The sequence below is a fragment of the Pteronotus mesoamericanus genome, unplaced genomic scaffold (assembly GCF_021234165.1).
Source record: "Pteronotus mesoamericanus isolate MK-2021 breed Mesoamerican mustached bat unplaced genomic scaffold, CSHL_Meso_final contig_263, whole genome shotgun sequence".
Lineage (NCBI taxonomy): Eukaryota > Metazoa > Chordata > Mammalia > Chiroptera > Mormoopidae > Pteronotus > Pteronotus mesoamericanus.
In genome coordinates, this window is record NW_026555112.1 from 13,978,124 (window position 1) to 14,005,872 (window position 27,749).

At 44.7% G+C, this 27,749-nt stretch overlaps 1 protein-coding gene and 1 non-coding gene across 2 annotated transcripts; both read left to right on the forward strand.

Moving 5' to 3' along the window:
- The first annotated feature begins 130 nt into the window (after window positions 1-130).
- NCAPD2 (non-SMC condensin I complex subunit D2) lies at window positions 131-27,102 on the forward strand. Its single transcript, XM_054574715.1, has 32 exons — window positions 131-170; window positions 922-1,071; window positions 7,809-7,884; window positions 8,163-8,221; window positions 8,710-8,891; window positions 9,198-9,340; window positions 11,033-11,160; window positions 11,233-11,356; window positions 11,537-11,684; window positions 12,930-13,127; window positions 13,446-13,580; window positions 13,679-13,766; window positions 13,863-14,043; window positions 16,613-16,737; window positions 17,092-17,331; window positions 17,651-17,825; window positions 18,096-18,180; window positions 19,787-19,920; window positions 20,518-20,650; window positions 20,741-20,825; window positions 20,903-21,070; window positions 21,350-21,519; window positions 22,234-22,345; window positions 22,421-22,544; window positions 22,625-22,780; window positions 23,142-23,319; window positions 23,397-23,491; window positions 25,017-25,097; window positions 25,240-25,423; window positions 26,133-26,259; window positions 26,356-26,511; window positions 26,766-27,102. Exons 2-32 carry the CDS (start codon window positions 945-947, stop codon window positions 26,849-26,851), a joined length of 4,203 nt encoding a protein of 1,400 aa, XP_054430690.1. The 5' UTR covers window positions 131-170; window positions 922-944; the 3' UTR covers window positions 26,852-27,102.
- LOC129071464 (small nucleolar RNA U85) lies at window positions 8,304-8,632 on the forward strand. The gene has a single exon (XR_008529249.1). It is a non-coding gene; the product is annotated as a small nucleolar RNA U85 (small nucleolar RNA).
- Window positions 27,103-27,749: the final 647 nt, after the last annotated feature.

Genomic DNA, 27,749 nt, shown 5'->3' on the forward strand with positions numbered 1-27,749 from the left:
TTGCCCGCGCTACGCGCGGGTAGGTTTTTATCTCCGACTGCCCAGGATTGGCCGGATTCTCTGCCCGCTTGAATTCTGCCTCGCTGATTGGTGATTATTGCGCACGCCCTGTTTTTTCCTCATTTCAGGACTACAACACGAGTCCCAGGAACGGCCCGGTGAGGTTCTCGGTAAGGAAGATGTGTTAAGGGAGTGCGGAGAATGAAAGACTGGGAAAATAGGGTACGGGGTAATATGACGCGGTGCGAGGAAGCATACGAGAGGCAGGAATGTCTAGTGGGTATATCCTTGGGGTACGATGCGAAAGAAACAGTAAGTCTGATAGATCAGCAGCAGAATTTGGGCAAATCGCTTAAGCTTTCTTAGCCTCATTTTCCTTATCTGTAAATCGGGCTGTATTATGCACTCCATGATAGTGGGATATGGAGAATTAGATCAGATATGATATATTTAAATAGCCTAACAGGACCTGGCACACAGTAAGCAAGGAATAAATGTTAATGCTCTTCCATTCTGGAGCTGGGAAACCCACTAGCCCTTGCCAGGCCACTGTTCTGGCCTCAGGTGAGACAAAAAGCCCATAAAAACAAATAATAATGCAAGCATAAGGCATTGATACGCCACTTTCCAGTTCTTTACACACTTTAACACCCCGTAACTCATTAGGTCTTCAGAGCAACAATATAAAGTAACCAGAAACTAGTAATCTCGTTTTACAGATAAGGCCTATGACATGACCAAGTGGCAGAGTCATGAGTAAAATTAGATTTCACTCCAGGGTTGATCTCACATCCTCTAAGATAATGTTATCAGCTTGATGAAAGACTAAAGCATTATATGTTGGAGGGGGGAAATAATAGCACCACAAGGAAAGACAGACCTTAGATACAGGTGCTGACCTACTTTCTGTTTGGTTTCCAGCCCTGTGAGCCAGTGGGAGAAGAATGTCTTCCCAGCTGTGTGAGTTCCATCTGCCCTTAGCCCCAGAAGAATTGTTGAAAAGTGGAGGGGTGAATCAGTATGTTGTGCAAGAGGTACTGTCCATCAGAAACCTTCCATCACAGCTTAGAGGTAAGATTCGTAGCTGCCACTATGCCTAGCACATCAGAACAACCGCCCCACATGTAATCATATTGTCTCTCTGTTCCACTACCCCACTAAGTTCCATGAGGGCAAGGAACATGTCTTTCATATTCCCTAATGCTTTCTCCCTAGCGTTGCATAGGATGCATTATGGGAAGAGTGCACTCACTGACCACCTTATCTTGATTATTCAATAAACAATCTTAGTGTATATGGGGGAAAAAATTGTTTTAGATCTTTACCTCTTACCATATGCCAAAGTCCTGGTAGATTTAAGAGTTACAGAAGATAGCTTTCTCAGAGTGTCTGGGACTTTACTGATTTGTTTCAAATAACACTTTTTTTGAGTCTAAAATTCTTGTTTCCAAGAGTGTGCAATAATGGAAAAAAATGTATATGTACAGCTGCGATACTAAAATATATGTACAGTGCAGTTACCCATTAAAACCTATAAATGACCAAGAACAATTTATTGCATTATTAAGCAAGACCTCATAATGTCACTGTACTTTTGGAAGTGGTCTTGTATCTGTCACATTGTTTTGGAGAGGTGCACAAAGGCTCTGGAGCCAAGCTGCCTGGATCTCAATCCTGGCTCTGCCACTCTGACCTTGAACAAGTTACTTAGTCTCTCTGTCTTCAGTTTCCTCATATGTAAAGATAAGAGTAATAACCAGTCTTTTACAATAAGAAGGGTCAGTTAACACAGCACCTTGATAATCTAAGTCCAGCTTACCTCTTCTTAGCCTTCCCATCATGGTTGCCAGATGGCAACTCCTTGCTCTCATGTCCAGAGGTAGAAAGGGGATTTACTATCTTGTAAGTTTTCCTCTTTCTCTTTAAAAATTTTACCAAAAGCTTCCCAACAGATTTAGCCAGAATTGGATCGTGTGCTATTTCCCTAACTGATGACTAGTAAGGGAAATGGAATTACCCAGGTTGGTGAAATTGATCAAGATTATAGCCTAGGAACCTCCCTAAACCTGGACATACCACCATTTGGTAAACAAGGAGGAAGGTGGAGTGTGAAGGTCAACTGATGGGTGGCCAACCAACAGTGTCACAGATAGGCTATTCTCTCCTTATTGCATGGATATATGTATCATCAATTGCATGTGCTACACACTAGAGCAAACTTCTTCAGTTATTTAATGCATTATTTTTTTAAATGGATGATTATCTTCTTTAAGAGTCTTTTCTTTTTTAACAGTTGTATTGCTTTTGGTTTTTAAAACCCTGTATACAAGTTCTACTATAAATATATAAGGTCAAATCATTTAATTTGTTCAACAAGTATGTGCTGATGATATACTATGGGCCAGGCACTGTTCTAGGCCCTGGCAACACAACAGTAAACAAAACAGACAAGACAGTAAATTTCTCTCAAGGCTCTCAGCAAGTAATAAATAAATATGGAGTTGTATGTGCCAACAAGAAAAATAAAACAAGGTAAAAAAGATATGGTGTACCAAGGTAGGGGCTGGCAGTTTATGTTGGATGATCAGAGACATTTGAGCAGAGGCCTTAAAAGTGAGAGAGTGAGATCTGTGTAGATCTCAAGGAAGGACATTCCAAGCAGACAGAAGAATCAGTGCCAAGGCTCTAAGATGAAAAAATGCCAATATGGTTGGAGTAGAGTGAGCTAGGAAAAAAGAGGTCAGGTGGGAAGTAGTACAGATTTTTCTAGAGTCTTTTTCCTCAAAGTGTGATCTTCAAGACTAACAGCATTAGTATCAAAATTTAGGAGCAAATTTGAAATGCTGGATGAAGACACATTCCAGAACTACGGAATCAGAAAGTTCATTTTTTTTTAAATCCCTGGGTAACTCAGATACACATCTAGGTTGGAGAAGCACTGACCTAGAGTCTTGTAAGTCATGGTAAAGACTCCAGTTTCAATGTGAATGAATCTGAAAGCCATTGGGTTTTGAGCACGGGAGTGACATGGTTTAACCTTTTTAAAAGGCTCACTACTTTGTTGAGCAAAGACTGTAAAGAGCAAGGGAAGAAGCAGGGAGACTATTAAAAGGCTAATACAATAATACTGGGGGGTGATAGCAATGGAGGGGATCATAAAAGGTTAGATTCTGAATATATTTTGAAAATAGAGCCAACAGAATAGTTGTTGGATCAGAAAGGATTTACAGGGCTCCAAAAAGAATCTGGGATTACAAGGCCTTTTGACTTGAGCAACTAGAAGAATAGGGTTGTCATTATTGAGGCGGTGATATGAAAGGAGGAGGTTTAGACTGGAGTTCAGGGGAGAGGGCCCAGCTAAAGACATGTGAGATGTAATATTCAGCATGTAGAGGGCACTTAAAGCCATGAGATTGGGGTGAATGCAGATGGAGAAGAAAAGCAATTTGAAGTTGTAAGACCTGAGACAAGTCCAACATTGAAAGGCTGGAGAGATGAGAAAGAACCAGTAGAAGAAACTAAGGACCTGTCAGTCATTGAGACAGAAAGTAAATGAAGGAGCTAAATGGAAGCTAAAGTAAGGATATTTCAAAAAGGAAAGGGGAGATCAACTGCAAATTAAGATTACTGAATTCAGCAATGTGGCACTTGCTGGCAACCATGACAAAAGCTGTTTCAGGGGAGTGGTGGAATAGGCTTATTAGAAAATGGGAGGAGAGAGATTAGAGATGGTGGTAAGTTTAGATAGCTCTGTTTTGCTTTAAGGAGTATCAGAAATGGGGTGGTAGGTAGAGTCAAGAGGGGGGTTTTTTTTTTTATTTTGGGGGGTAAGATAAGCATGTGTATATGGTGAACATGAATGATCAGAGAGAGGGAAAAGCTGATGATGCAGAAGGGAGAAGAAACAATTGTTAAAGCAGTATCCTTCAGTAAGTAGTAAGAGAGTATGTGGCGTGGTGCACGGGGGAGGGAATGTTTTTATTAGAGCATGGACAGGTTATCTACAGTAGCAAAAGAGAAGGCAGTATATGAGCACAGGTGTAGGTAGTGCAGGTAAATACAGGGCTGGGGGCAGCTGGAGGTTCTTTTTCTGTCCGATTCTATTTTCTCAGAAGGGAACTGATGCCTTTAACTGAGGTTGACTTGGGGAAGAAGGTCTTGATGTGATGAGGAGAGAAAAGGTGTGAAAAACTGCCTAGAAGAAAGCGAATAGGCCTAGGAATTTGTAATAGGCTTACCAGGAAATACTAAATCATAAATTTAAAGTGAGAATAGTTAACATGGTTGTGTGTTTTTCAAGCCATTTTTAATTGTGTGGTTATATGAATGGAGTAAGCAGTCAGTTGGACTTAATCCAGATTTGCCAGGGGTGGAAATGTGTTCATGGAAAAAAAATAGAAATATCATAATGTCTTACAACAGCAGAATAGTAAGTTAATTAAGATACATACATTCAGTGGAATGTGCTGTCATTCAAAATTGTTTACAAAAAATTTATAACCTTACTGTAATATTAAACCTTAAAAAACATAACAAGAGTGAATATGTGATGACCTCGTCAATGGCAATACTGGGCATAGAAAATAGAATGAAAAAAAATTAGGCAGATGTTAAGAGTACTTGCTTCTTTTCCATTTTTCTGTATTTTCCAGATTACAGATGGTGGTTTGTAGAGTAGTAAATAATACACATATACTGATTTAGGTTATATGCTAAGTATTGTTCTTAATGCTTCACCCGGGTTACCTCACTAAATCTTTACCAAAACATTTTGAAAAGCTCTATGAGGTGTGATCTGTTATTACTCCCGATTGACAGAAGAGGAAACTGAGACTTAGTAAGCCTAGTGGTTTGGCCTAGTAAATGTTCAAGCCAAATGTTCAACCCTAAAGCAGCATGACCATAGACTAGATCAGTGGGTGGTGCTTCAGAGAAGTGAAGAGGGATATTGTCCAAAGAATCACTGGTTGTAATAAAGTAAAAAAATATATATATATAGGAAGTTGGTAGTCTTTGAGAGAATCGTTGTTGAATTGGTAAATTTTAAAAACTGGATTGCAGAAATACTAGACAAAATTTAATAGGGGTATAATAACAAGGTCAAATGAAAGGCATTGAGCTTTTTTCTTTGTTTTAAAGAAGGGAGACCTGAGCATGTTGGCAGGATAAGAGCAGCACGCCCCCCAGAGGATAAAACCAAGGGTGAAAGAGGAGATAAATCTTCGGGTCAGTGAGAACGTAATCTTTTCATTGAGTCTCAGGTAAAGAATGGGAAGATGTTGGCAGAGTGGTTTGTAGATAACATGAAGGATCCCATGCTTTAGGTCTCATTCTTTTTGGTAAAGTAGAAAGCAATCATCTACTAAAGAAAGAGAGAGAAATGGTAAGAAAAAGCATAAAGAACATGCTCTGAGTATAGCTCTAGAGAGTAGTAGGAATTGGAGGAAATTTTATTTTCTTTTTTAAATTTATGTTGGAATTGGAGGAATTTTTTTTAACCCCCATCCAAGGACATGCTATTTATTGATTTTTGAGGGGGGAAGGGGAGGGGGAGAGACAGAAGGAGAGAAACATTGATTAGTTTGCCTCTTCTATGCACCCCAACCTGGGACCAAACCTGCAACCTAGGTATGTGCCCTGAGGAAGGAATTGACCTTTCAGTCTGCAGGTTGATGCTGCAACCAACTGAGCCATACCAGCTGGTTGCAAGAGATTGCAAGAAATTTTAAAATATCTCGTTAAAATCGCAGAGAGCCAGGTTGTACAACATAACGCTGTAATGTATCATGTCAATACCAAAAGTGATGATGGAGTACAATATTCAAGCTTTACTTTCCAGGCAAACCAACCTGGTTTTGCGGAAGAGTTTGATGGAATTCATTCCCTCACAGAAAGAGTTAAGTATACAACTTGGTTCGAAAATTGGTCCCAACCCCCATACTCCTTGCCACTCTTGCATGTGGTAAGACATAATTAGACTACTCCCTTCTATGCTGAAGCCTTTATCTAGAAGCGATACAACCAGTATGAAAAGAGCACTGAGTCTGAGAGTCAAAGATGCTAGATTTTCAAAATGTAAATAAGTAGTAACGAATGAACCTAAGTGTATTGCAAATGTTTGACATAATCACAGAAAGAAGTGGAGAAGTAAAGAACTAACCTAAGTAACTTTGAAAAGCATATTTTGACTATATACTACACACAAAAGAATTTTACACAATTACTGTAAGCCAGGTAATAAATTTATTTTTTATAGGGATGTGGGTTAGCAATTCTGAAACTGTTTTATGGGTATACTAGGATGAAGCAAATCATAAATGAACTATAAACTCATGTGTTTAATATATACAGAGATAAAAATAAATACAGGTGGATGTGTATACATACACTTATATCCTACTTCTCTCTACTGAAAGCAATGATGCTCCAATAGCAGTAAGCCTAGCTAGTACTTAAAACTCAGTTTCTACATACCATTCTCCTATAAAAGGGACCAGGACTCCGTTGAGAATGTTGATGCCAGGACAGAGTCAGGGAAAGTACAAGATGAGCTGGAACATCTTGTGGTCCAGGGAAGTAAGGTAATACAAGTGAAGGGGGTATATCAGGACAGGCCCAGTTGAAGGCGCTCCCAGCGATCAAGCCTGGGATGATTTGAGCAGCAAAATAAATAGTAATAGGAGTAGATAAAGACACAGAATAAAAGAAGTATCCATGAATACACTCTGATATAAAAAAATAATTGAATAAAAGAGGGGACCAGGACAGCTCATCCTCATCGTGGCATTCCCTTAGTAAGTATAGAAGGAAAGATGGATGTAGAAAAGTCACCAGTTAGTAAATACCACAATAATAATTGTGGCAGATAAGAATCATTAATAGATAGTTAGATTAGTGGGCAAATATGAGAGAAACAGGATATTTGCATAGTTTCAAAGTATCTCCCTGCAAGATACTTATTTGCACAGTGTAAAGTAGCAACTGCACGGTAGTAACACCTGGCAAACACTACCAAGTAATCAAAGTTAACATCACCAGTAATAAGACATTGACATCACATACTTACTTGTATGATGCATCTGAAGGACCCAATCTCCCTTCCATGGTAATTTGCCAAAAATGATTAACCTCAATCTAATCATGAGAAAATACCAGACAAACCCAAATTGAGGGACATTCTATAGAGTAAATGGCTAGTGCACTTCAAAAGTGTTAAGATCATGAAAGACAAAAAGATTGGAGGGGACTAAGGAGACACAACAGCTGACTGCATTGTGGGACGCTAGATCGGCTCCTGAACCAGAAAAGGGGCACAGGTAGAACACCTGGCAAAGTTCAAATAAGATCTGTAGGTTAGTTGATAGCATTGAATTAATTAATGTCAATGTTCTTGGTTTAGAATAGGTTTTTATACTGTTATATATGATGTTAACATCTGGGAGGAAAGTACAGGAACTCTACTGGTTTTGCCACTTTTGTGATTTCAAAATTTCAAAATAAAAGATCCTGAGTTTGTGTTCCCTACTACTGTAAGTTGGACAAGTCACGTAACTACTCTGACACTTAATTTCTTTTCCCATAAAACAGGCATGATACTCTCTGCTTTGTCTAGCTCAGAGATATGACAAAACTCAAGTCTTTAACTGTAAAACAAAGTGTGAGATATTGCGTAGGTTACATTGAAACCAGCTATTTCTTTTGTGATTCTACCCATAAAAGCAAATAACTCAATTTTCTTCCATGAATAGAATTTACCAAAAAGGCCTCTCCCCTGTGTATTGATCAGTTTCTTTCTTTCATCCCTACAGCATTTCAGGCTGCCTTCCGAGGTAAGGGGCCCTTGGCAATGCTGGAGCACTTTGATACTATCTACAGCATTCTGCAGTAAGTACAGTGCCCACTGGTGCTTTCAAAAGAACTGGTGGCTATTTGACCTAACTTTGCACGTTAGCCCTGAAATTCTAAATTATAGTTCACCGGTAAATGGTTCTGGGCGCTGATATCTCTGCTGATGAGCATTTACACCAATTTGCCACCATATTCATTTCAGTTGAGCAATTTCACATGCAGTTTTAGCCATTAGATTCTTCAAGTTGGATCTGATCTGTTAGAATGGGCTCTGGAGGTTCCTGTCTCACCCCTACACTTTCTTTCCCTCATAGTCACTTTCGAAGTATAGATCCCGGCCTCAAGGAAGATGCTCTGGAATTCTTGATAAAAGGTGTTTATGGGTTGAAGAGGGTAGGGGATGGAAGGTGTTTTTTGTTTGTTTGTTTGTTTGTTTGTATAACTACATTTTATCAGCCACATGATGATATCAAGGCTGTGGTGATTCAGTTGGTTTGGCTAAGCCCGGGGACCTTTGACCTATTAAGGTCTGTAATCTTGGTGGGCAATACAGAGTTATGTGTGTTCACTGTAAGGGCAGACCAACAAGAAATTATTCCTGCTTTTGAATTACCTCTTTCTTAGAGATGATTCTTTCCAGTTGCCAGGAAGAAGTTGTGGTAACTGGAATGAGGGAGTAGGGACAGGACATGTTCACGGTATCAGGGTCAGAGGGTCCCAAAGGACTTAGCTTGTATTGTGGCCACTGAGAGATGAAACACAGATCTTTGGTAATCTGATGGCTGCAGGTGCAGGGTGTTTTGAAGTTGGAGTATTTTGAGGAAAGTGAATGAAACCGACTGCAGCTTCTGCCCCTTGCAGTGGTATCCCGCCATGCTCAGGAGCTTCCGGCTATCCTGGATGATGCAGCTTTGAGTGTATCAGATAGGTGCGCCCACCTAAATGCCCTCAAAATGAACTGCTATGCTCTGATACGCCTCTTGGAATCCTTCGAGACCACGACTAGCCAGACAAGTCTCGTGGACCTGGACCTTGGCGGGAAGGTAACTGGAAGTTCCTGGCTCATTTAATATGGGGCCTGCAGGGATGGGGGAATTGATAAGAAAGAAGGGAATCCAGTGATTCTGAGGTTCCTTTCTGTTCTTACGTAGGGTTTATGAGGAAGTGCTCAAAAGTGTCACAACATGCCCTTCCATGACAAGCAGCTCTTTTATGTTTTGGAACTTGTAATACCTCTTCTGTATCACCTTCTACCTTGTCTCCAAACTGGATGGTTTAGGCACTCAGACTAGCAGATCTTGACTTTTTTTTCTTATTTTTTCCTAAATGTGTGCGTGATCTTTTTTTAGGGCAGGAAATCTCGGGCCAAGTCAGCCCATGGCTTTGAGTGGGAAGAGAAGAGGCAACCAATTCTTCAGCTTTTAACACAGTTGCTCCAGTTGGACATTCGTCACCTGTGGAACCACTCAATAATTGAAGAGGAATTTGTCAGGTAGGCAATTAAAATGACTACAGTTAATATGAGCTTTGAGGAATGAGGGCTTTCTTGCTAGACCTACCTTTTTTAAAAAAAGAATTTATTTACTTTTAGAGAGAGGAGGAAGGAGGGAAGGAGGGAGAGAAACAGCCATGTACGAGAGACACATTCATCCGTTGCTTCTCTCATGCCCGCAGCTGGGGACCTGGCCCGCAACCCAGGCATGTACCCTGACTGGGATTCAAACTGGTGACCTTTCAGTTTGTAGGCTGGCCCTCAATCCACTGAGCCAGGGCTAGGCTTGCCTTTTGAATGCTTCATGAGACTATCTGGAGGGAAAGCAAGGGCAAGGAAAGGGAACACAAGTGCAAAGACCTTGAGGGGGGCGAATGTTCAGCATGGACACACACTAGCAATGAGGCCCGAGAGACGGCAGCTGAGAGAGAAATAGGCTATGAGGTCCGGGGGCAGCAGGCAACCACACTGTGCAGATTCTTACAGAGCGTCATGGTGACTGGGATTTTATCAGAGTGAGATGAGCCCACTCAAGGGTTCCGACCAGAGCAACAGGTGGTCTTATTTGCTCTTTAACAGGATCGCCCTGGCTGTTGTGTTGAAACAGACTATGGAGGGAAAGGAGGGAAGCAGTAGATCAGTTAGGAGTCTGTTGCAGTCAGTCGGGCAAGAGATGACAGTGATTTAGACCAGAGCCTGGCAGTGGAGATGGGGAGAAAATGGTTGTAGTCCATACTTTTTTTCTTCCGGCAGAGCTTACAAGATCAAGTGACAGATGTGTATGAGGTTTGAGGGAGGGCACAGTCAAGGTTGATGTGGTCTGAGCATTTAGAATAATGGAATTGCCTGTAACTGAAATATGGGGAAGGCTGTGGGGGCATGTTTTTGGAGGGGGGGGTACTTATTAGAAGTTATGTTTTAGAAATACAAAATTGAGGTGCTTGTTAGACATCCAAGTAATATCAGATTCGATTGTAGAATGTACAAATCTGGAGTATAGGAGAAAGGTCTGGCCTAGAAGTATACATTTTGGGAACATGTATTTGTAGCCTTGAGACTAAATGAGATTACTAAATCAGTAAGTAGCTAGAAGAGGGCAGAAATCCAAAGATTATACCCTGGGGCACTCCAGCATTAAGAAGGTGGGGTAATGAGGAGGGACCAGACAGAAACTGAGACGAGAGTCTGACATTCTGGAAGGCAAATGAAGCATGTTTCAAAGAGAAAGGAGTGTTTGATTATGTCAAATGGAGCTAAAACGTCAATTAAGATGAGGGCTGAATTGACCAGTATATTTAACAATGAGAAATCATTGGTGACTTTGTCCTGTTTTTTATCATTTACTGGGGTAGGGTAAAAGAAGGTTTACAGTTGCTCACATGGTAAATAATATAATAATTAATAAGTGACACAAGAATAAACTGTTTTGCATATTCATGACTGTAAACCTTCTTTTGCCCACCCCTATATTCAGGTTCTGCACAGGGATCATAACTGGTTGAAAGTTGGGGATCTTAAAGGACCAAGTACCTGTCTGGGGCCAGCAGAGCAACTTAATGCAGAAGGTGGTAGATAAAATAAAGAAAATGAGAAGACTGTAACTTTGGGGGAGTAGAAGTAGAAAGAATGAGGCAGAGTCCCAAGGTAACTGAGTCCAGACAACTGATCTCATCACCTCCCTTTCTTCTGCAGTCTGGTTACTGGTTGCTGTTACCGCCTTCTGGAGAACCCCACCATTGGTCACCAGAAGAACCGTCCCACCCGGGAAGCCATAACACACCTGCTTGGTGTAGCCTTGACACATTATAACCATATGCTCAGTAAGTTAGTCCTTCGCTTTGCCCCACCTTTTTCATTTTGCCCATAATTTCTCATGTTTAGGACTTCCACAGGTGCCACTGTGAAGATCATCCAGATGCTGCAGCACTTTGAACACCTGGCGCCTGTACTGGTGGCGGCTGTGAGTCTGTGGGCAACTGATTATGGAATGAAGAGCATAGTGGGAGAGATCGTAAGGTAATTCTGCCTCTGAGTTTCCAATTCTCATTTCTCTCAGGGAGAAGATAAAGAAAGATTGAAAATACAGTAGATTCTCTGTGCAATACTAGATTTCTTCAGCTGTTAGATACCAGTCTTACCTTCTCTTACTGGGAACTGAATTATCTTGCTCTGGCTGTGTTTTTTTCCCCTGCGTAGAGAGATTGGACAGAAGTGTCCCTTGGAGCTGAGTCGGGACCCTTCAGGAGCAAAGGGCTTTGCAGCATTCTTGACAGAACTAGCCGAGCGTATCCCAGCCATCCTGATGTCCAGCATGTGCATTTTGCTAGATCATCTTGATGGAGAGGTAGGTGGTACCCTGGGGATCTCAGTTTATTCTGGGGGTTTTAAGTCCATTGTTGAAAGGCTATTTTTTAACGAGAAGGAAGCTTTTACATGAAGTCAGGTTGTCTGGACTTATCACTGTGGCGGTTCCTTTCTGTAGAGAAGCAGATGGAGTTTATTGAATAAAGAGCCTTTTGTTTGTTTGTTTGTTTGTTTGTTTGTTAAAGAAAGAGAGGAAGAGAAACATCAATTAGTTGCTTCTCGCACGCCCCCAACTGGGGACCTGGCCCACAACCCAGGCATGTTCCCCAACCCGGAATCAAACCAGCAACCTTTTGATTTTGCAGGCTGGCGCTCAATCCACTGAGCCACACCAGCCAGAAGAGCCTATTTTAATGTCACATTGGTTTCATCTAGGTCTGGTAAGGGAGATGACAGTTCCATAGCTTAAGTTCGGTGAGAATGACTCAGCTGTGATTCTGAGTCCCACCGCTTCTTAGGCTGAAGCCTCTTCTTACCACCTGACTTGCCTTGCTTTCTCCATACATTAAGCTTTCTGAAATCAACTTCTGTCATCTTTCTCAGTTTTCTTTAATCCCTGAATGATAACCCGGCCATACTCTAAACTGATGCGAGGCACTCCTAAGTGAATATCGAGGGCAAAGACGACCCACTCATTCATCTAATTCACTTTAACCTCTTGTACAAGACCTCATTCTCTGGCTCTTGGCCTAGGAGAAACTCCAAACCCTCTTCACTAGATTCTGTAATGGATTAGCTGGCACTGTAGAATTGATTTCTGTTTCTCTGTGTTTCATTTTCTGTCAGTAAGTAGAGGAGTGGAAGGGAAGAGTGTGTTTATTGGTAAGGATCAAAGGTTTTGAGACCTCAGGTAAAAGGTTATAATTAATGCTCTTCAAATGTATATTGGTGGGTAGATATGATTTGGAATTCAGCTACCACCATGATTACCTGCATGAGCCTTAGGGGAGAAATGGTTTTTGGCCCTTGTTTGTTTTAACTCTGCATTCTCCTCGGAGTATACAAGGCCCCTCTGGGGTTCAGCTTTTTTCAGTGACCTGGGGAATAAACACCTAGGCAGTTGACCAGGAAAAGTCATAGCTAAGAAAAGCAAGCTTAAACTTAAGGAAAGGTCTTGCCCCTTCTTTGTGCGTAAGAATTTAGGAAAGGGAAAATTAGTATTGGAGAGCAGGGGCTTGTACCAACTTCATCTCTCTCTCTCTCTCTCTCTCTCTCTCTCTCTCAGAATTACATGATGCGCAATGCTGTGCTCGCAGCCATGGCAGAGATGGTACTGCAGGTTCTGAATGGTGATGAGCTGGAGGAAGCAGCCCGAGAAACCAGAGACCAGTTCTTGGACACCCTGCAGGCCCATGGCCATGACGTCAACTCCTTTGTGCGAAGCCGTGTTTTGCAACTCTTCTCCCGAATCGTCCAGCAGAAGGTGAACAGCCTTCTACGTAATAAAGACATGGGTATCACTCTAAGTATAGGCCAAAGAAAAGAGATATTCATTATCAAAAATATCTGTCCCAAAGAGCAACCTAGAATTCAGGTTGTTACTACCAGTGATAAAGGCCTTCATCTGCCAAAGGACTATCCTGTGTCCTGACCACTACAGAGTACTCCTTAACTATTTTATATCTCATAGAAAAGTTTCTTTGGAACAAATGGGTAGATCATTTAGAGTTTATTTCAAGATCATCTTGAGCAAAAAGGGTGATGTGGGATGAGCTGATTCTTCCCTTTCTGTCCTACATAGGCCCTCCCGCTGGCTCGCTTCCAGGCAGTGGTGGCCTTAGCCGTGGGCCGCCTGGCAGACAAGTCGGTGCTAGTGTGTAAAAACGCTATCCAGCTGCTGGCCAGTTTTCTTGCCAATAATCCCTTCTCTTGCAAGGTAAGTAGACTTGGGCCGTCCAAAAGAGAAGGAATGAAATGGAAACAGGGATGAAATTATGTCACTTAGTGACCCTGGTACTCATTTTACCTTGATAGCTCAGTGATACGGACCTCGCGGGAGTGCTGCAGAAGGAGAGCCAGAAATTACAAGAGATGAGGGCTGAGAGGCAAACTGCAGCTGCTCGTGAGTAGTTACTGCACAGGAACTCCCACCCCAGACAGACGTCTCCCTGCAGCAGAAACGCCAACGCAAGGGCCTAAGTGAGACTTTCTCATTCAGCTGCAGTGCTGGACCCTGAGGAGGAGTGGGAAGCCATGCTGCCAGAGTTGAAATCTACCCTGCAACAGCTACTAAAACTTCCCCGGGAAGAAGAAGAGATTCCTGCGGAAATGGCTACTACAGAGACCCCTGAAGTGGTGAAAGGACGCATCCGTCAGCTGCTCGCCAAAGCCAATTACAAGTATGTGAAAGAATGAGGTATTCTACAATGACTGTTCAGTGCGGAGTTTAACCTGTGGGAAACATTTCTTTAAAATGAACTGTACTCAGAGTATGCTGCCACCAGGCGATGGGAGGTGTTTAGCAGTGGTCCACACACCAGATTTATGCTAAAGGCATAGTCCACAATTAAGCGTGCTTTTCTACTTCTACAAATTTTTTAAAGATATTATTTTTATTATTTTTTTTGTATTTTCTTTCATCTTTGTTGTGCTGCTTTTTTTTAATATTAATTTTTAGTCCCCTTATAACCCCCTCCCTCCAACAATCACCACGCTGTTGTCTACGTCCATGAGTCCTTTTATTTATTTTTAGAGAGAGGGGAAGAGAGGGAGAGAAACATCACTGTGCCAGAGAAATATCTATCAGTTGCCTCTCGCACACCCCTTGCTGGGGACCTGGCCTGCAACCCAGGCATGTGCCCTGACCAGGAATAGAACCAGTGACCTTTTGGTTTGTGGGATGATGCCCAACCCACTGAGCCACACCATTCAGGGCTACAAATGTTTAAAGAAATTACTAAAACAACTAAATGTAAATAGTATTTGTTAAAGATGACAAAAGTCCTTTAAGGAAGAAAGCCCATTAGTATAATTTTAGTTGTATAATCTTAAGTAAATTGCTTAAGTTTTCTGGGCCTCAGTTTTATTATTAGTAAAATAAAAAGTTGATTAGGCCCTGGCCAGGTAGCTTGATTGATTAGGGCATTGTACTGATACACCAGGATTGTGGGGTTAATCCTCGATCAGGGCACATGCAGAATCAACCAATGAGTACATGAATGAGCAGAGCAACTAAACCGATGTCTCTGTTTCTGTCTGTCGCTCTTTCTCTCTCTCCACCCCCTCTCAAAAATCAATAAATAAAAATATTTTTTAAAGTTGATTAGATCATATGATTTGTAATGGCTTTTAAATTCTAAATTCTGCGAGCTAATAAATAATATCAATCCTACTTTAATCTTTAAATCTACCTGGTATGAATTCTGATCTTAGAGAAGAGGTTTCTCCTAGTGTCTTTGTGACTCAAGAACTTTGGAACAGCTTGGCAAAAAAAGCCGGTAGAGCTGTAATCAGGTATGCTTAAACCTTGGCCACAGTTACTTCTTACCTAATTGGACTGTTTAGACTTTATTCATATTCATTAAACATGAATAGAATGTGGGTGGTTTGTTCTCCCTAATGTCTTTCCGTTGGCTCTTTTTACTTTGCTAAATCGTGAAGAAAGACTATAATTTTCTTTATTCTTTTTTTTTAATTTTATTTATTTTTAGAGAGGGGGAAGGGAGGGAGAGAAACATCAGTGTGTGGTTACCACTTGCGCACCCCCTGCTGGTGACCTGGCCCGCAACCCAGGCAGGTTCCCTACACGGGGGATCAAAACAGCGACCCTTTTGGTCGCTGAGCCTGAGCCACGCCGGCCAGGGCATGGCTGTAGTTTCCTGATTGCTGCTTCTGCCTCCAAGCACGCTAGTATTTTCTTCTATCAGTTAGAAAAAGATTTCATCTCATGTTAAAGATGTCACCTCATCCTTTAGAAATCCTCAGCAGTCGATGCTGTGTTAAGGTCTTAGAAACTGACATGTTTGCCAAAACTTTGTAAAATAACTTTAACAGTTTACCTTTAAGTAGTTTTTTTACTATTTTTTAACTGATTTTGAGAGAGAGAAACATCCATTTGTTGTTCCATTTACTTATGCATTCATTGGTTGCTTCTTGTATGTGCCCTGACCAGGGATCAAACTGTCAAACTTGGTGTATTGGGATGACACTCTAACCAACTGAGTTACCCAGCCAGGGCTTTAATAAGTTGTTTGGTTTTTTTTAAGCAGAAATTTACTTTTAAAAAAGTTAGACAACCATTTACATGGTACGAAATTGTAAATTTCAAAAAGGACATGCTGTAAAAAGTCCCTTCCAAACGTGCTCCCAGCCACTTAGTCACACAGGGAAGCAATGTTCATAGTTTATTAAGTGTCCTAGATATAACATGTAGACATAGAACCAAACACATGTTCTTCTTTCCCCTCTTTACACAAGCGATAGAATTCTCTATCCACTGATCTACTACCTTGCTTTTTTCACTCAACTATGTATCTCAGTGTTTTTTAATATTTACATAAATAACTGCCTCACTATTTTTTATGACTACGTAGATTTCCATTGTATGGATGTAACATGAATTAATCAGTTATTCAATGTTTATTTTTTCCAAATTTCACTTGGCAAAGTTTTTAAACAAATGTTTGGAATACGGTTGTGATTTTTTAAATTTAAAAGCCTTATTTGAGTGTTTTGAAGGCTATAGCTACGCCTTATCACTTCAGAAATAGGAAAAGTGCACAAGCCCCACCGCTGGGTGGGTGCTGAAGCGTGAGAAGTGTGCCTTTTCCTTGGGACAGTAGGTTAGGTACTTGATGGGCAACCTACCTTAAGTCTACAGTGACGCTCTTATATATCATTATAATTTTTTTAAGGGTGTGGTGACACTTGTTTGGGTGTTGAACTGGTGACAGGTTGATGTTCTTTTAGACAAGCCATCGTTCTCACTCGAGAAGCCCTGGGCCACTTCCCGCGGTCAGAACCCTTCAATCAGATGGACCCAGAGGAGCCCGAGGAGACCGGGTTCCTGAATCTCTTAGGAACTATCTTCAAAGGTAATTCTTTCTCCTTCTTTAATCAACAAACAAAACATTTCAGCTGGTGTTTAGGGACCATTCCGTTTGTGCCAGATGCTGGCCTAGCTAACAGAACCTGGTGCTAAGAGAGGCCGGAGGGGAGGAGGCAGTGCCTCTGCTCCAGGACGAAAGCAGCCCGTGGGGCTAAGACTGGTAGTCACAGCGTGTGACAGGGTATTTCCAAAGCACTGAGAACTTTAGGAACTTTTTTTGAGAAATGAACCAAGATATTTTAGAATAGGTTCCAAATGTATACCTTTTTTTGTGGAAAGAAATGTCCAGGGATGCTCAAAGTGCTGGATTTCCTCATCCTGAACATTCCCTAACTCCTAGGTCCAGGAGCTTCCATACAGGAGAAGAATCCCCAGGGGTCTGCAGAGAACATGGGCCCAGGACAGACTGACTGTAAAGACAAGTCCAATGTGTCAGAGCCTGAGAAATCCAGGGGAAGGGACGAACTGGTGAAGCAAGAGATGCTGGTGCAGTACCTGCAGGACGCCTATAGCTTCTCTCTGAAGATTACAGAGGCCATCGGCATCATCAGCAAGATGATGTATGAAAACACAACCACGGGTATGGTGTTCCACTGTCCCCTTCTGTAAGGGCTGGTCTTAGGGTAGGAAAAACCAGCCTTGTCCATATTTTATTGACCTTTAGCTATTCTTTAAAAGGAAGGAATCCTTTTTTTCACTTGCTTGATATAGCCCCATGAAGCTTACCTATTTTAATGCGTTTAGTATTTCTTGTCAGGGCATTATAGGAGGCATCAGACTCAGGAAAAATGAGAAAGGCCTCTACTAACATTTTGCTACATCAAGAAAGGTTCTGTCTTTGAGTTGGGAGGGGGCAGTTTTGCCAGGCAGACGGGTGACATTTGTGTCTGTCCCCTCAGTGGTACAGGAGGTGATTGAATTCTTTGTGATGGCATTCCAATTTGGGGTACCTCAGTCCCTGCTCGGGGTACGCCGCATGCTGCCTCTCATCTGGTCTAAGGAGCATGGTGTCCGGGAAGCTGTACTTAATGCCTACCGCCAACTTTACCTCAATCCCAAAGGGGACTCTGCCAGGTATGTGGGGTACTTTTGCCTTTGCTGACTTTTCTGAGGTCAGCTTTTCAAAGGACATTTCTAATCTCCTGAAGGAATTGGGGGGCATCCTTCTAGAAGAGTTCCGAGCCTGTAGGCAGTAGGTCTATAAGGGGCTCGCATGAAGCTGAACTTTGAGTAAACCCACCCTAAAGAGTATTTGACACCTGTGCGGGGATAGCCCGAATTTCCCATTGGCCGGCTTCCGTGTATCAGTTCTCTAATGACCCCTGATCTTTGCTCTTCCCACAGAGCCAAGGCCCATGCTTTGATTCAAAATCTCTCTTTGCTGCTAGTGGATGCCTCAGTTGGGACCATTCAGTGTCTTCAGGAAATTGTAAGTGTCTTTACTTTCTCTGTCTGTGTTCAGCAATTTACTCAGCCCCACAAAGAGTAAGATTATTTGCTTCCAAGCTTCCATCATAAACCAACAGTCTAGTTGATAGCCAAAAAAAAACCCAAAAACACTTATCAAACAATGTAGCAGATAGATGATTAAGTGCCAGAATAAGGGGGATAGGCAATAGGTACAGTAGCGATGGTACTATAATAACACTGTATATGCTAGGCCCTATTCTTAGCACTTCACTTATATTAACGTGTTTAATCTTCACAACAACCCTATGCGATAGGTAATTCTGTTATCTACATTTTACAGTGAGAAATCTGAGGCACAGAGAAGTTACAGAGGTTGGCTAGATACAGACAGTGGCAAAGTTTGAGATTCGAACTCAGGCAGAAGAGCTCCAGAAAACACACTCTTAACTTGGATGTTACACTGATGAGCACAGAGTGGGCGCGAGAGCAGTGCGAGGTGCAGGGGGCCAGGAAAGCTTCCTGAGGGTGGGAGGACTCAAGTTAGTCCTTGATGAGTAGGATTTGGAGAATTCAAGGAGGGAGGGAAAGCATTTCAGACAGAAAGCCAAGAAAGGGCATAGCCCATGTGGCAGAATGAGGAAGATTTATGTCTGGCTCAAAACTATTATCTGTGAAAGATAATCTAGGAGTGCACATTGAAACTAAATTGTGAAGGTCCCTGGATGCCTTTCCAAAGTCTAGGGCTTTAACCCTGTTATCCAGGGGCCCCGGCGTTGTAGGCAAATCTGCCCTGAGCATTTGGATTACGGGGACAAAGGTGGAGGAGGCGCTGACCACCGGCTTCCACTGCTAGGAGCGCCACTGCCAGCCCCGCTCCCTCCGGGCTGGGGAGAGAAGAGCGTGGTGGTAGTGACTGACCGCGGGGTCCCAAGTTCTAGCTGTTAGTCCAAGCCCCCATAGTAGAGAAGAGAGGTTTCTGATTGATGAGCCACCGTGTGGCATGAGAAAGTAGGTTTCTGGGAAACGGACCCAGCGGTAGCATGCAGGTTAGTTGGAATAGAGACTAGGGACAGGAAGGTCCCTAGAGGCTGCTGTAGGTGGGCGGTGACAAGGTGGGGCTAGACCCTGGGGGTAGGAGCGAAAACTACAGAATTTCACTTAATGGAAGACAAATGTTAAAGGAAGAATAGGCAGGACTAAGTGACTGATTCATAGGAAAATAGGTAACTGGAGTGTTAAGTATATGTGACTAAGAGGGTGTTGGTACCTATCATTGGCAAAATGAAAAGGCAAGAGAGGGTGATGCCTTCCATTTTAGAACTGTCAGGTTTGTGGTAACAGCAAGAAAACCTACCAGAAACCTCCAGAATGTAGCCAGAACTATAGAGCCACGTGGAGCTCAACAAGGTCAGTTTCGGTTTGTCACCTTAATATATGTAGCTCTGAAGGCATGAGAGTAGAACAGTAGCAGAGCTGGAAGGGCCTCCCCAAACCCTTCTCCCTTTTCCATTTCTGAGTATTGTTTTTACCTACTTCAGAGTCTCAATAGTCTGTTGAAAGAAGTGGACCAAGGATCAGGGCAATTGCTCATTTTTAGCCTCAGCCTGGTTTTCTTTTTTCTTCAGATCTGTGAATTTGTGCAGAAGGACGAATTGAAACCAGCAGTGACCCAGCTGCTTTGGGAGCAGGCAACCGAGAAGGTCCCCTGCTCCCCTCTGGAGCGCTGTTGCTCCGTCATGCTTCTTGGAATGATGGCAGGGTACGGCCCAAATCCAGACAAGCGGAAGGAGGGGAGAGAAAAGAAAGACTCTGAGAAGGTTCCCTGTCCTTCATGGTAGCAGTCAGACCCAGCTGAGCCCTGTGTTTGAGCGGGCTGCCTAAATGGGAAATAAAATAGTAAAAGTACCAGGACCCCCCTGCCTAGAGAAATAGTGGAATCAAGCCCTGGCCAGTGTGGCTCAGTTGGTTGGAGCATCATCCCACAGACCAAAAGGTTGCGGGGTTTGTTTCCCAGTCAGGGCTCAGGCCCAGGTTACGGGTTTGGTCCCAGTCGGGGCACATGTGAGAAGCAACCAGTCAATGTTTCTCCCTCTTAGAGGTGTTTCTGTTTCTCTTTCTCTCCTTCCCCTCTTCTCTGAGAAAAAAATCAGTAAGCATGTCCTTGGATAAGGATAACAATAAATCTGTTTGGAAAAAAAGAAATAGTGGAATCAAAAGAGAGAGGGGGGCCAAGGGGCAGCCCTGTGTCGGAGCCTCTCCATGGTATTCCCAGGCCCTGGGAGCCCCGTGTCAGGTGTAGGCGCCCACACAGAGCTCTGCCATGACTGGCTTTAACTCCGCGGCTTCCTTCCCCTAGGGGAAAGCCAGAAATTGTCGGAAGCAACTTAGACACGCTGGTGAGCATAGGGCTGGATGAAAGGTTTCCTCAGGACTACAGGCTGGCCCAGCAGGTGTGCCATGCCATCGCCAGCATCTCTGACAGGAGGAAGGTATGTGGGAAGGCGACATCGGAACTAGGGAGAGCGGGGGTCCTCTTACCCACCCTCCACACACCCACATGCTGTCTTTCCTCATCTCAGCCTTCTCTGGGCAAACGTCACCCTCCCTTCCGGCTGCCTCAGGAACATAGGCTATTTGAGCGACTACAGGAGATGGTCACCAAAGGTGAGCTATCGTGAAGGGGCTTGGGCAGAACTGAGTGCTTTGCCTGCGATGGGCAACATCTCTCTTCTCCTATGCAGGCTTTGTCCACCCAGACCCACTCTGGATCCCCTTCAAAGAGGTGGCCGTGACCCTCATTTACCAGCTGGCAGAGGGCCCCGAGGTGATCTGCGCCCGGATACTGCAGGGATGTGCGAAGCAGGCCCTGGAGAGGATAGTGGAGAAGAGCGCCCCCCAGGGTGACCCAAGTACGTGGGCAGGGGGGTCGAGGGGCCCAGCGGGCAGCAGCCAGGCCGGAAGCTGCTGCCGCCACCACTTCCTGCAGCAGCCCTGACCCCTCGGCCCACACTGTCACATTTTTGGCGCTGAGGTTGGGCCAGTCGCCGCCTCCGTTCCCCCGGCCCTGACTCTGGCTTCTTCACCAGTTTGTGTAGTACACGAGCAAGGAGAAGGGCAGTGGAAACAGGGCGCAGAGCCCTGTGGGCTTGACTGTATCTTTTTCTCCCTGCCTTTCCTGTCCCCTCCAGAGGAGACCCCCGTGCTTTCCACTTTCCTGTTGATAAACCTGCTGTCCCTGGCCGGGGATGTGGCCCTGCAGCAGCTGGTACATTTGGAACAGGCAGTGAGTGGAGAGCTTTGTCGGCGCCGCGTTCTTCGGGAAGAACAGGAGAATAAAACTAAGGAGCCAAAGGAGAAGGTGAATGGGGTGCCTGGGCATTTGGATTCGCATTCCAAGCATTTCCCATAGCTGTTTCCTGTCATTCACATTTCCTTCTGGGGATCTGTGCTTCCTCCCTACAATTAACTGGCATGAAGACGACGCCCTGCCTCCTTGCCGCTACTACTCTGGGAAAGATTAGTGAGCACAAAGATGGAACAGTCTGTCCATGATCACCCAAGAAGGAAAGTTTTAGGTAAATACAGAGCTTTTAGTTAAAGATCTCAGCATAAAATAGAGGCTCAGCCTGAGGCAGTGTCTGTTAGAACCTGCACCCACCCATCAGCTTTCCTGGCAGGTCCCGCCGCCTGATGGGATCTGGTGCCCTCTGCACTAGAGGCGGCGATGTCTTGCAGACATAGAAGACTCAGCCTTATAGCCGCGGGACAATGTTCAACCTTCTCTATGAGCTTGAATCATTATCTGGCATGATCTATCTACCATATACAGAAATTATTTACTTCTGAGGATGAGTTAAGGGATGTAGGAATATGCTTTGCAAGGTGAAAACAAATATATATGACCTAGTTCTCTTTAATTCAGGAATCCTTCCCCTGGAGACACATCTGACAATTCTATGAATGGTGTTGCAGAACTTGCCTTTCCCCAGATCCATTCATGTAAAATGAAGACTAGGCTGGAATCAAACTGTTGTCTCTGATCACACGTGATCTCTGGCTTGTTTCCCGTTAGAATGCAAGCACTGAGACCACCATGGAGGAGGAGATGGGGCTGGTCGGGGCCACTGCAGATGACACAGAGGCGGAACTGATCCGAGGCATCTGTGAGATGGAACTGTTAGGTGGTAAGAAGAACTGCTGAGTGACCTTCTCCCCGACTGAGGTAACCTGTCCCAAACCTGGAATTGTTCTTCCAACAGGTGAACAGATACTAGCTGCCTTTGTTCCACTGCTGCTTAAAGTCTGCAACAACCCTGGCCTGTATAGCAACCCAGAGCTCTGTGCCGCAGCGTCACTTACCCTTGGCAAGTTCTGCATGATCAGGTAGGCCCTGGGCTCGTACCACCTTCTCAAGGAGGATGGAGATGGTATGATTTCCCTGATGGTCCTCTCCTTGCCCCTAGTGCCACTTTCTGTGACTCCCAGCTTCGTCTTCTGTTCACCATGCTAGAGAAGTCCTCACTCCCCATTCTCCGGTCTAACATCATGATCGTTATTGGGGATCTGGCCATCCGCTTCCCCAACCTGGTGGACCCATGGACACCTCATCTCTATGCTCGGTAAGTGACCCTTCACAATGCTTCGGTCCCGGCCCGCTCAGGGAGGGTCTCGTTAAGTCCATATGAGGGTCACTGAAGCTATATTTTCCCAGTCTTTAGGATTACCCGTCAACATCTGCTTAATACTTGACCTGTACAGGCCCTGGCTAGGTATGACCCCACAGGGACCGCCAGACTGTCTGAACCTTGGCTAAAGCCTGGCCTCTTTCCTCACTCCCAGCCTTCAGCTCTACACAGCTTTCTAACTGCTTCTGGAATGAGATACTAAGAAGGGGTGCTAGTTCCTGCCAAGGGCCTTTCCTGCTAGTGTCAGGGTGGAGCCCATGGTCTTGGTCCCAATGACTTGAGATTTCATTCCTAGCCTTCGGGACCCAGCTCAGCAAGTGCGGAAAACAGCAGGGCTGGTGATGACCCACCTGATCCTAAAGGACATGGTGAAGGTGAAAGGACAGGTTAGCGAGATGGCTGTGCTGCTCATTGACCCTGTGCCTCAGATCGCTGCCCTGGCCAAGACCTTCTTCAATGAGCTTTCCCACAAGGTGAGAGGCAGCTTGGGGTCGGCTGCCAAGGGAGCGCACGGGTCACCACGCGTCTTTAACATAATTCTGTCTTGCAGGGCAATGCCATCTATAACCTCCTTCCAGACATCATCAGCCGCCTGTCAGACCCTGAGGGCGGGGTGGAGGAAGAGCCTTTTCACACCATCATGAAGTATGGTTCCCTAGGCCTTGGGGCATATTTTTCACCTAGCACAGGTTTAGCAGTCAAACCAACCTGCACAGTCCTGCGCCGCTTATCAGGGATACTGTCTGAGAAATGCGTTGTCAGGCAATTTCATCATTGGGTAAACATTGCAGAGCGCACTTACACAAACCTAGAAGGTATAGTCTGCTACACACCTCGGCTATACAGAGTAGCCCATTGCTCCTAGGCCACAAACCTGCACAGCATGTCACTGAGCAAAACCAGATGAGGGTAAATGGAGCACAAGAGAAAAGGTGCATCCAAGACACATGGTACACACAGGAGGTATGAAGCTGCTGCCAGGGTAACTGTCTTACTGTCTTACAGCAAACTTGTTTTTTTTAATAAATAGAATATACTTGAAAATAATGATAAAGAGTATAATACACTAAATACATAAATCAGTAAGTTTTTTATCGAGTAACGTGCACTGAACATAACTATGCGCTGCGGTGTATGTGAGTGGCAGCGCAGCGGGACAGTTCACACTGGCATCGCCGCAAACACATGAGCACTGTGTGGCGCTTCGACGTTAGAACAGCTGTGGCTTCGCTGGGTGGGAGGGATTTTGCAGCTCCATCATAATCATAGGACCACTGCCACACCATCCACCAAAATGCCAGAGCTCTGTTGAAATTCTAACTCTACTGCTTTTTAAAGATTTTATTTATTTACTTACTTACTTACTTATTTTTAGAGAGAGAGGAAGAGAGGGAGAGATCAAGAGATGGGTTGCCTCTCACATTCGCCCAACTCGGGGCCTGGCCTGCAACCCAGGCACGTGCCCTGACTGGGAATCAAACTAGCCACCTTTTGGTTTGCAGGCCAGCACTCAGACCACTGAGCCACATGATCCAGGGCTCTGCTACTTTTTTAGCTGTATGGCCTTCAGCAATAACTGAACCTCTCTCTGCATTTTTCTCCTATATAAAATAAGGCAAGCCCCGGCTGGTGTGGCTCAGTGGATTGAGTGCCAGCCTGTGAACCAAAAAGTCACGGGTTCAATTCCCAGTCAGGGCACATGCCTGGGCTCTGGGCTGGGTCCCCAGCTGGGGGCGTGCAAGAGGCAACCAATCAATGCATCTCACACATTGATGTTTCTCTCCCTCTCTTTTTCTCCTCCTGCCCCTCTAAAAATAATTTTAAAATAAAATGATGCAATAATTTGTACCCCTTAGTTCTTGAGAAGATTCAATAAGATAAAGTTCCTGACATGGTGGTAGGCATGTATATATAGTAGTATTCCCTAGATGGCAGCTGTTTTTGTTACAAATTTCTACTCGGAGAAAATTCCTTAGGGGAGTGGGTGGGCCCTTCTCTGGGGTATGGGAGGCATAAGGAATAATGAGGCAGGCATGGACCATGGCAAAGAAGATTCTTCTACTAAGTCGAGATTGACAGAGAGCTAGTGCTTGGGGAGGGTCAGAGGCTGGTAGTAGTGGGTTTGGAGCTGCCCTGGGCCGTGGCACATCAGCATCCTGCCTCCCTGCAGGCAGCTGCTCTCCTATATCACCAAGGACAAGCAGACGGAGAGCCTGGTGGAGAAGCTGTGTCAGCGGTTCCGCACAGCCCGGTATGCTGCCTTCCTCACGGGTTCCTTGTGCCGAGAGGGGCCGTGCTGGGGCATGAGCGTCCTGGGGCCGGAGGAGACTGAGGGAAGATGGGCCTTTACTTCTGCCTCCTGCTGCCCCTCACAAAGCCTTTCCTGTCTGCAGAACCGAGCGGCAGTACCGGGACCTGGCCTACTGTATGTCACAGCTGCCACTCACAGAGCGAGGCCTCCGTAAGATGCTGGACAATTTTGAATGCTTTGGAGATAAACTGTCAGATGAGTCCATCTTTGATGCCTTTTTGTCAGTTGTGGGCAAGCTGCGGCGGGGAGCCAAGCCCGAGGGCAAGGTGAGCAGCTCCTGCTGGGCTCCACGCTAGTTCCCACGGTCTGCAGTTCTGAGGCTCCGCACCTGCATTCCCGCCTTGCTAATCCTCAGCCCGACGGCAGCCGGGTAACCAGAGGGACCTGAGACCAGACCTTTCTCTCTCCCATTCATTTCTTTTTTTCTCTCTTTTTTTAATAGGCTTTATTTTTTTAGAGCAGTTTTAGGTTCAAAGCAAACTGGTGGAAGGTATAGCGTTGCCCCCTATACACTCTGCCCCACCACGTGCACAACCTCCCCCATTATCAACATCCCCATCAAGGTGACACATTTGTTACCATCGATGAACCTCCATGGAAACATCATTGTCACCCAAAGTCCATAGCTTACATTAGGGTTCATGCTTGCTGTACATTCTGGTTTCAGACAAATGTGCAATGATCTGTGCCCACCATTACGGTATCATACAGAGTAGTTTCTCTGCCCTAAAAATCTCTGTGCTCCCCATTCACCCCTCTCTCCCCCCAGCCCCTGATCTTTTTACTGTTTCCACAGTTTGGACTTTTCCTGAGTGGCATATAGTTGGGATCATAAAGCAAATACCCTTCTCAGGTCGGCTTGTTGTACTTGGTGATGCACATTTAAGCTTTCACCATGTCTTTTCATGGCCTGTTTTCTTTTTAATCATAGAAATAACTATTTCCAAGCTTGGTCTCAATCTCTTTTCCCCCCAGGCTATAATCGATGAATTTGAGCAGAAGCTTCGGGCCTGTCACACAAGAGGGCTGGATGCAGTAGAGGAACTTGAGCTTGGCCAAGGCGATAGCCAGAAAACGCCAGCGGCCAGGAAGCCGTCCTCTGGTACGCGCGGCAGCCCCATGGGTCGACGGGCCAGACCAGCCCCCCTCCCGAATACAAGTTCTTTTTCTCTTGGACTCATGTCCCTATCTTTTCTAGTCTCTAGGCACCGGCATCTGGCTTCTGCAGCCTCGGACAATGACTTTGTCACACCTGAGCCGCGCAGCACCGCCCGTCGGCGTCCAAACACCCAACAGCTGGTTAAGAAAAAGAAACCTCCAGTTGTCTTCTCGAGTGATGAGTCCAGTGAGGAAGGTATGGCTGGCCCAGGAGGAACACAGCCGGGGGCGGCGGGGAGTGAGGGGTGTGACGCAGTGGGGCTGGGTTTGATGGGGTCCTGCTGAGTAGATTCTCTCTCCCACTCCCCCCACCCCAGGTCATCTTCCTCCCTGTACAGCTTGGGCTTTATTTCTGCAGTGTGGTCGGGCCTGTCCCGTTTGTTCTCTGAGATCTATTGTTCACCATCTCTGTGACTCAGCTTTTTCTCACTCCTCCAATTTTTGGAATAGAGCTTTCAGCAGAGATGACAGAAGATGAGACACCGAAGAAAATCACTCCCATCCGCCGGGCATCTACTCGCAGGCACAGGTCCTAGGCGTTCGTTCAGCTTGCCTGTTCCCATCCCTGCTGTGCAGGCTGCCGTGTGGGGTGACTCTGTATTCCACTGCCCTTGTAAAATACTTGTTTGCCTGTCTCCTTGGATTTTTAATACATAAATCATCTTTATAATGGAAGGCATTTCTTTTAAACCAACCTAACTGAACTGCGTTGAGCTTTTACTAAAATGTTTGCCAGTCCTCTTTGTCTTTTTCCTTTATTTTTATTGTTGACACTCTTACAGATGTCCCCGTTTTCTCCTTGTTTTCTAATGAATAAATTTTTTATATACTTTTAGACATTTCACCTGAGCTTGTCTTTGTTCCATCTTTAACATTAGCCCAGATGCAGGCAGCAGATGGTGTTACTAATCCAGAGAAAGAGGACGAGCCCTGGAGCACTGGGCCCGTCCCAAGATCTGATAACTTCAGGCTCTTCAGAGCCTCATCCTTCTCAACTGCCCCACCCTGCACGTGACAAGACTGCTCCCCTGTGGAGAAGTAGGCAGTGTCTAGTCTCAAAATCTGTGCTTCTTAACCTGAGGGCGACTTTGTCCTCTAGTGGGCATCTAGCAACCTGCGGAGACCTTTTTTATTGTCACAACTTAGAGGGAAGGGATGCTACCAGCATCCAGTGGGCAAAGGCCACAAGATTGCTAAATAATCTCCAATGTGTAAGATAGACCTCACAACTTTATTCGATCCCAAATGTCAAGTATTATGAGCTTGAAACCATGCCCCCTCCCCCTCCCAGACCAAAGGCTGGTTTCAGCTGTGTCCTAGCTCCACCCTACCTGTACTTCTAAAGACAGGTGACTGGCCTGGCTGATGGAAGGTCAGGTCCTGATCCCCTCCAGCTCCAAACAATAGCTCTGGAAACTGTCTGTCTACCAGGGT

Coding starts and splice junctions, on each gene's coding strand:
- NCAPD2 (XM_054574715.1), top strand. CDS start 945: ATGTCTTCCCAGCTGTGTGAGTTCCATCTGCCCTTAGCCCCAGAAGAA. Junction 1,072..7,808: donor CCTTCCATCACAGCTTAGAG/GTAAGATTCGTA, acceptor TCATCCCTACAG/CATTTCAGGCTGCCTTCCGA. Junction 17,826..18,095: donor CCCAAAGGGGACTCTGCCAG/GTATGTGGGGTA, acceptor CTCTTCCCACAG/AGCCAAGGCCCATGCTTTGA.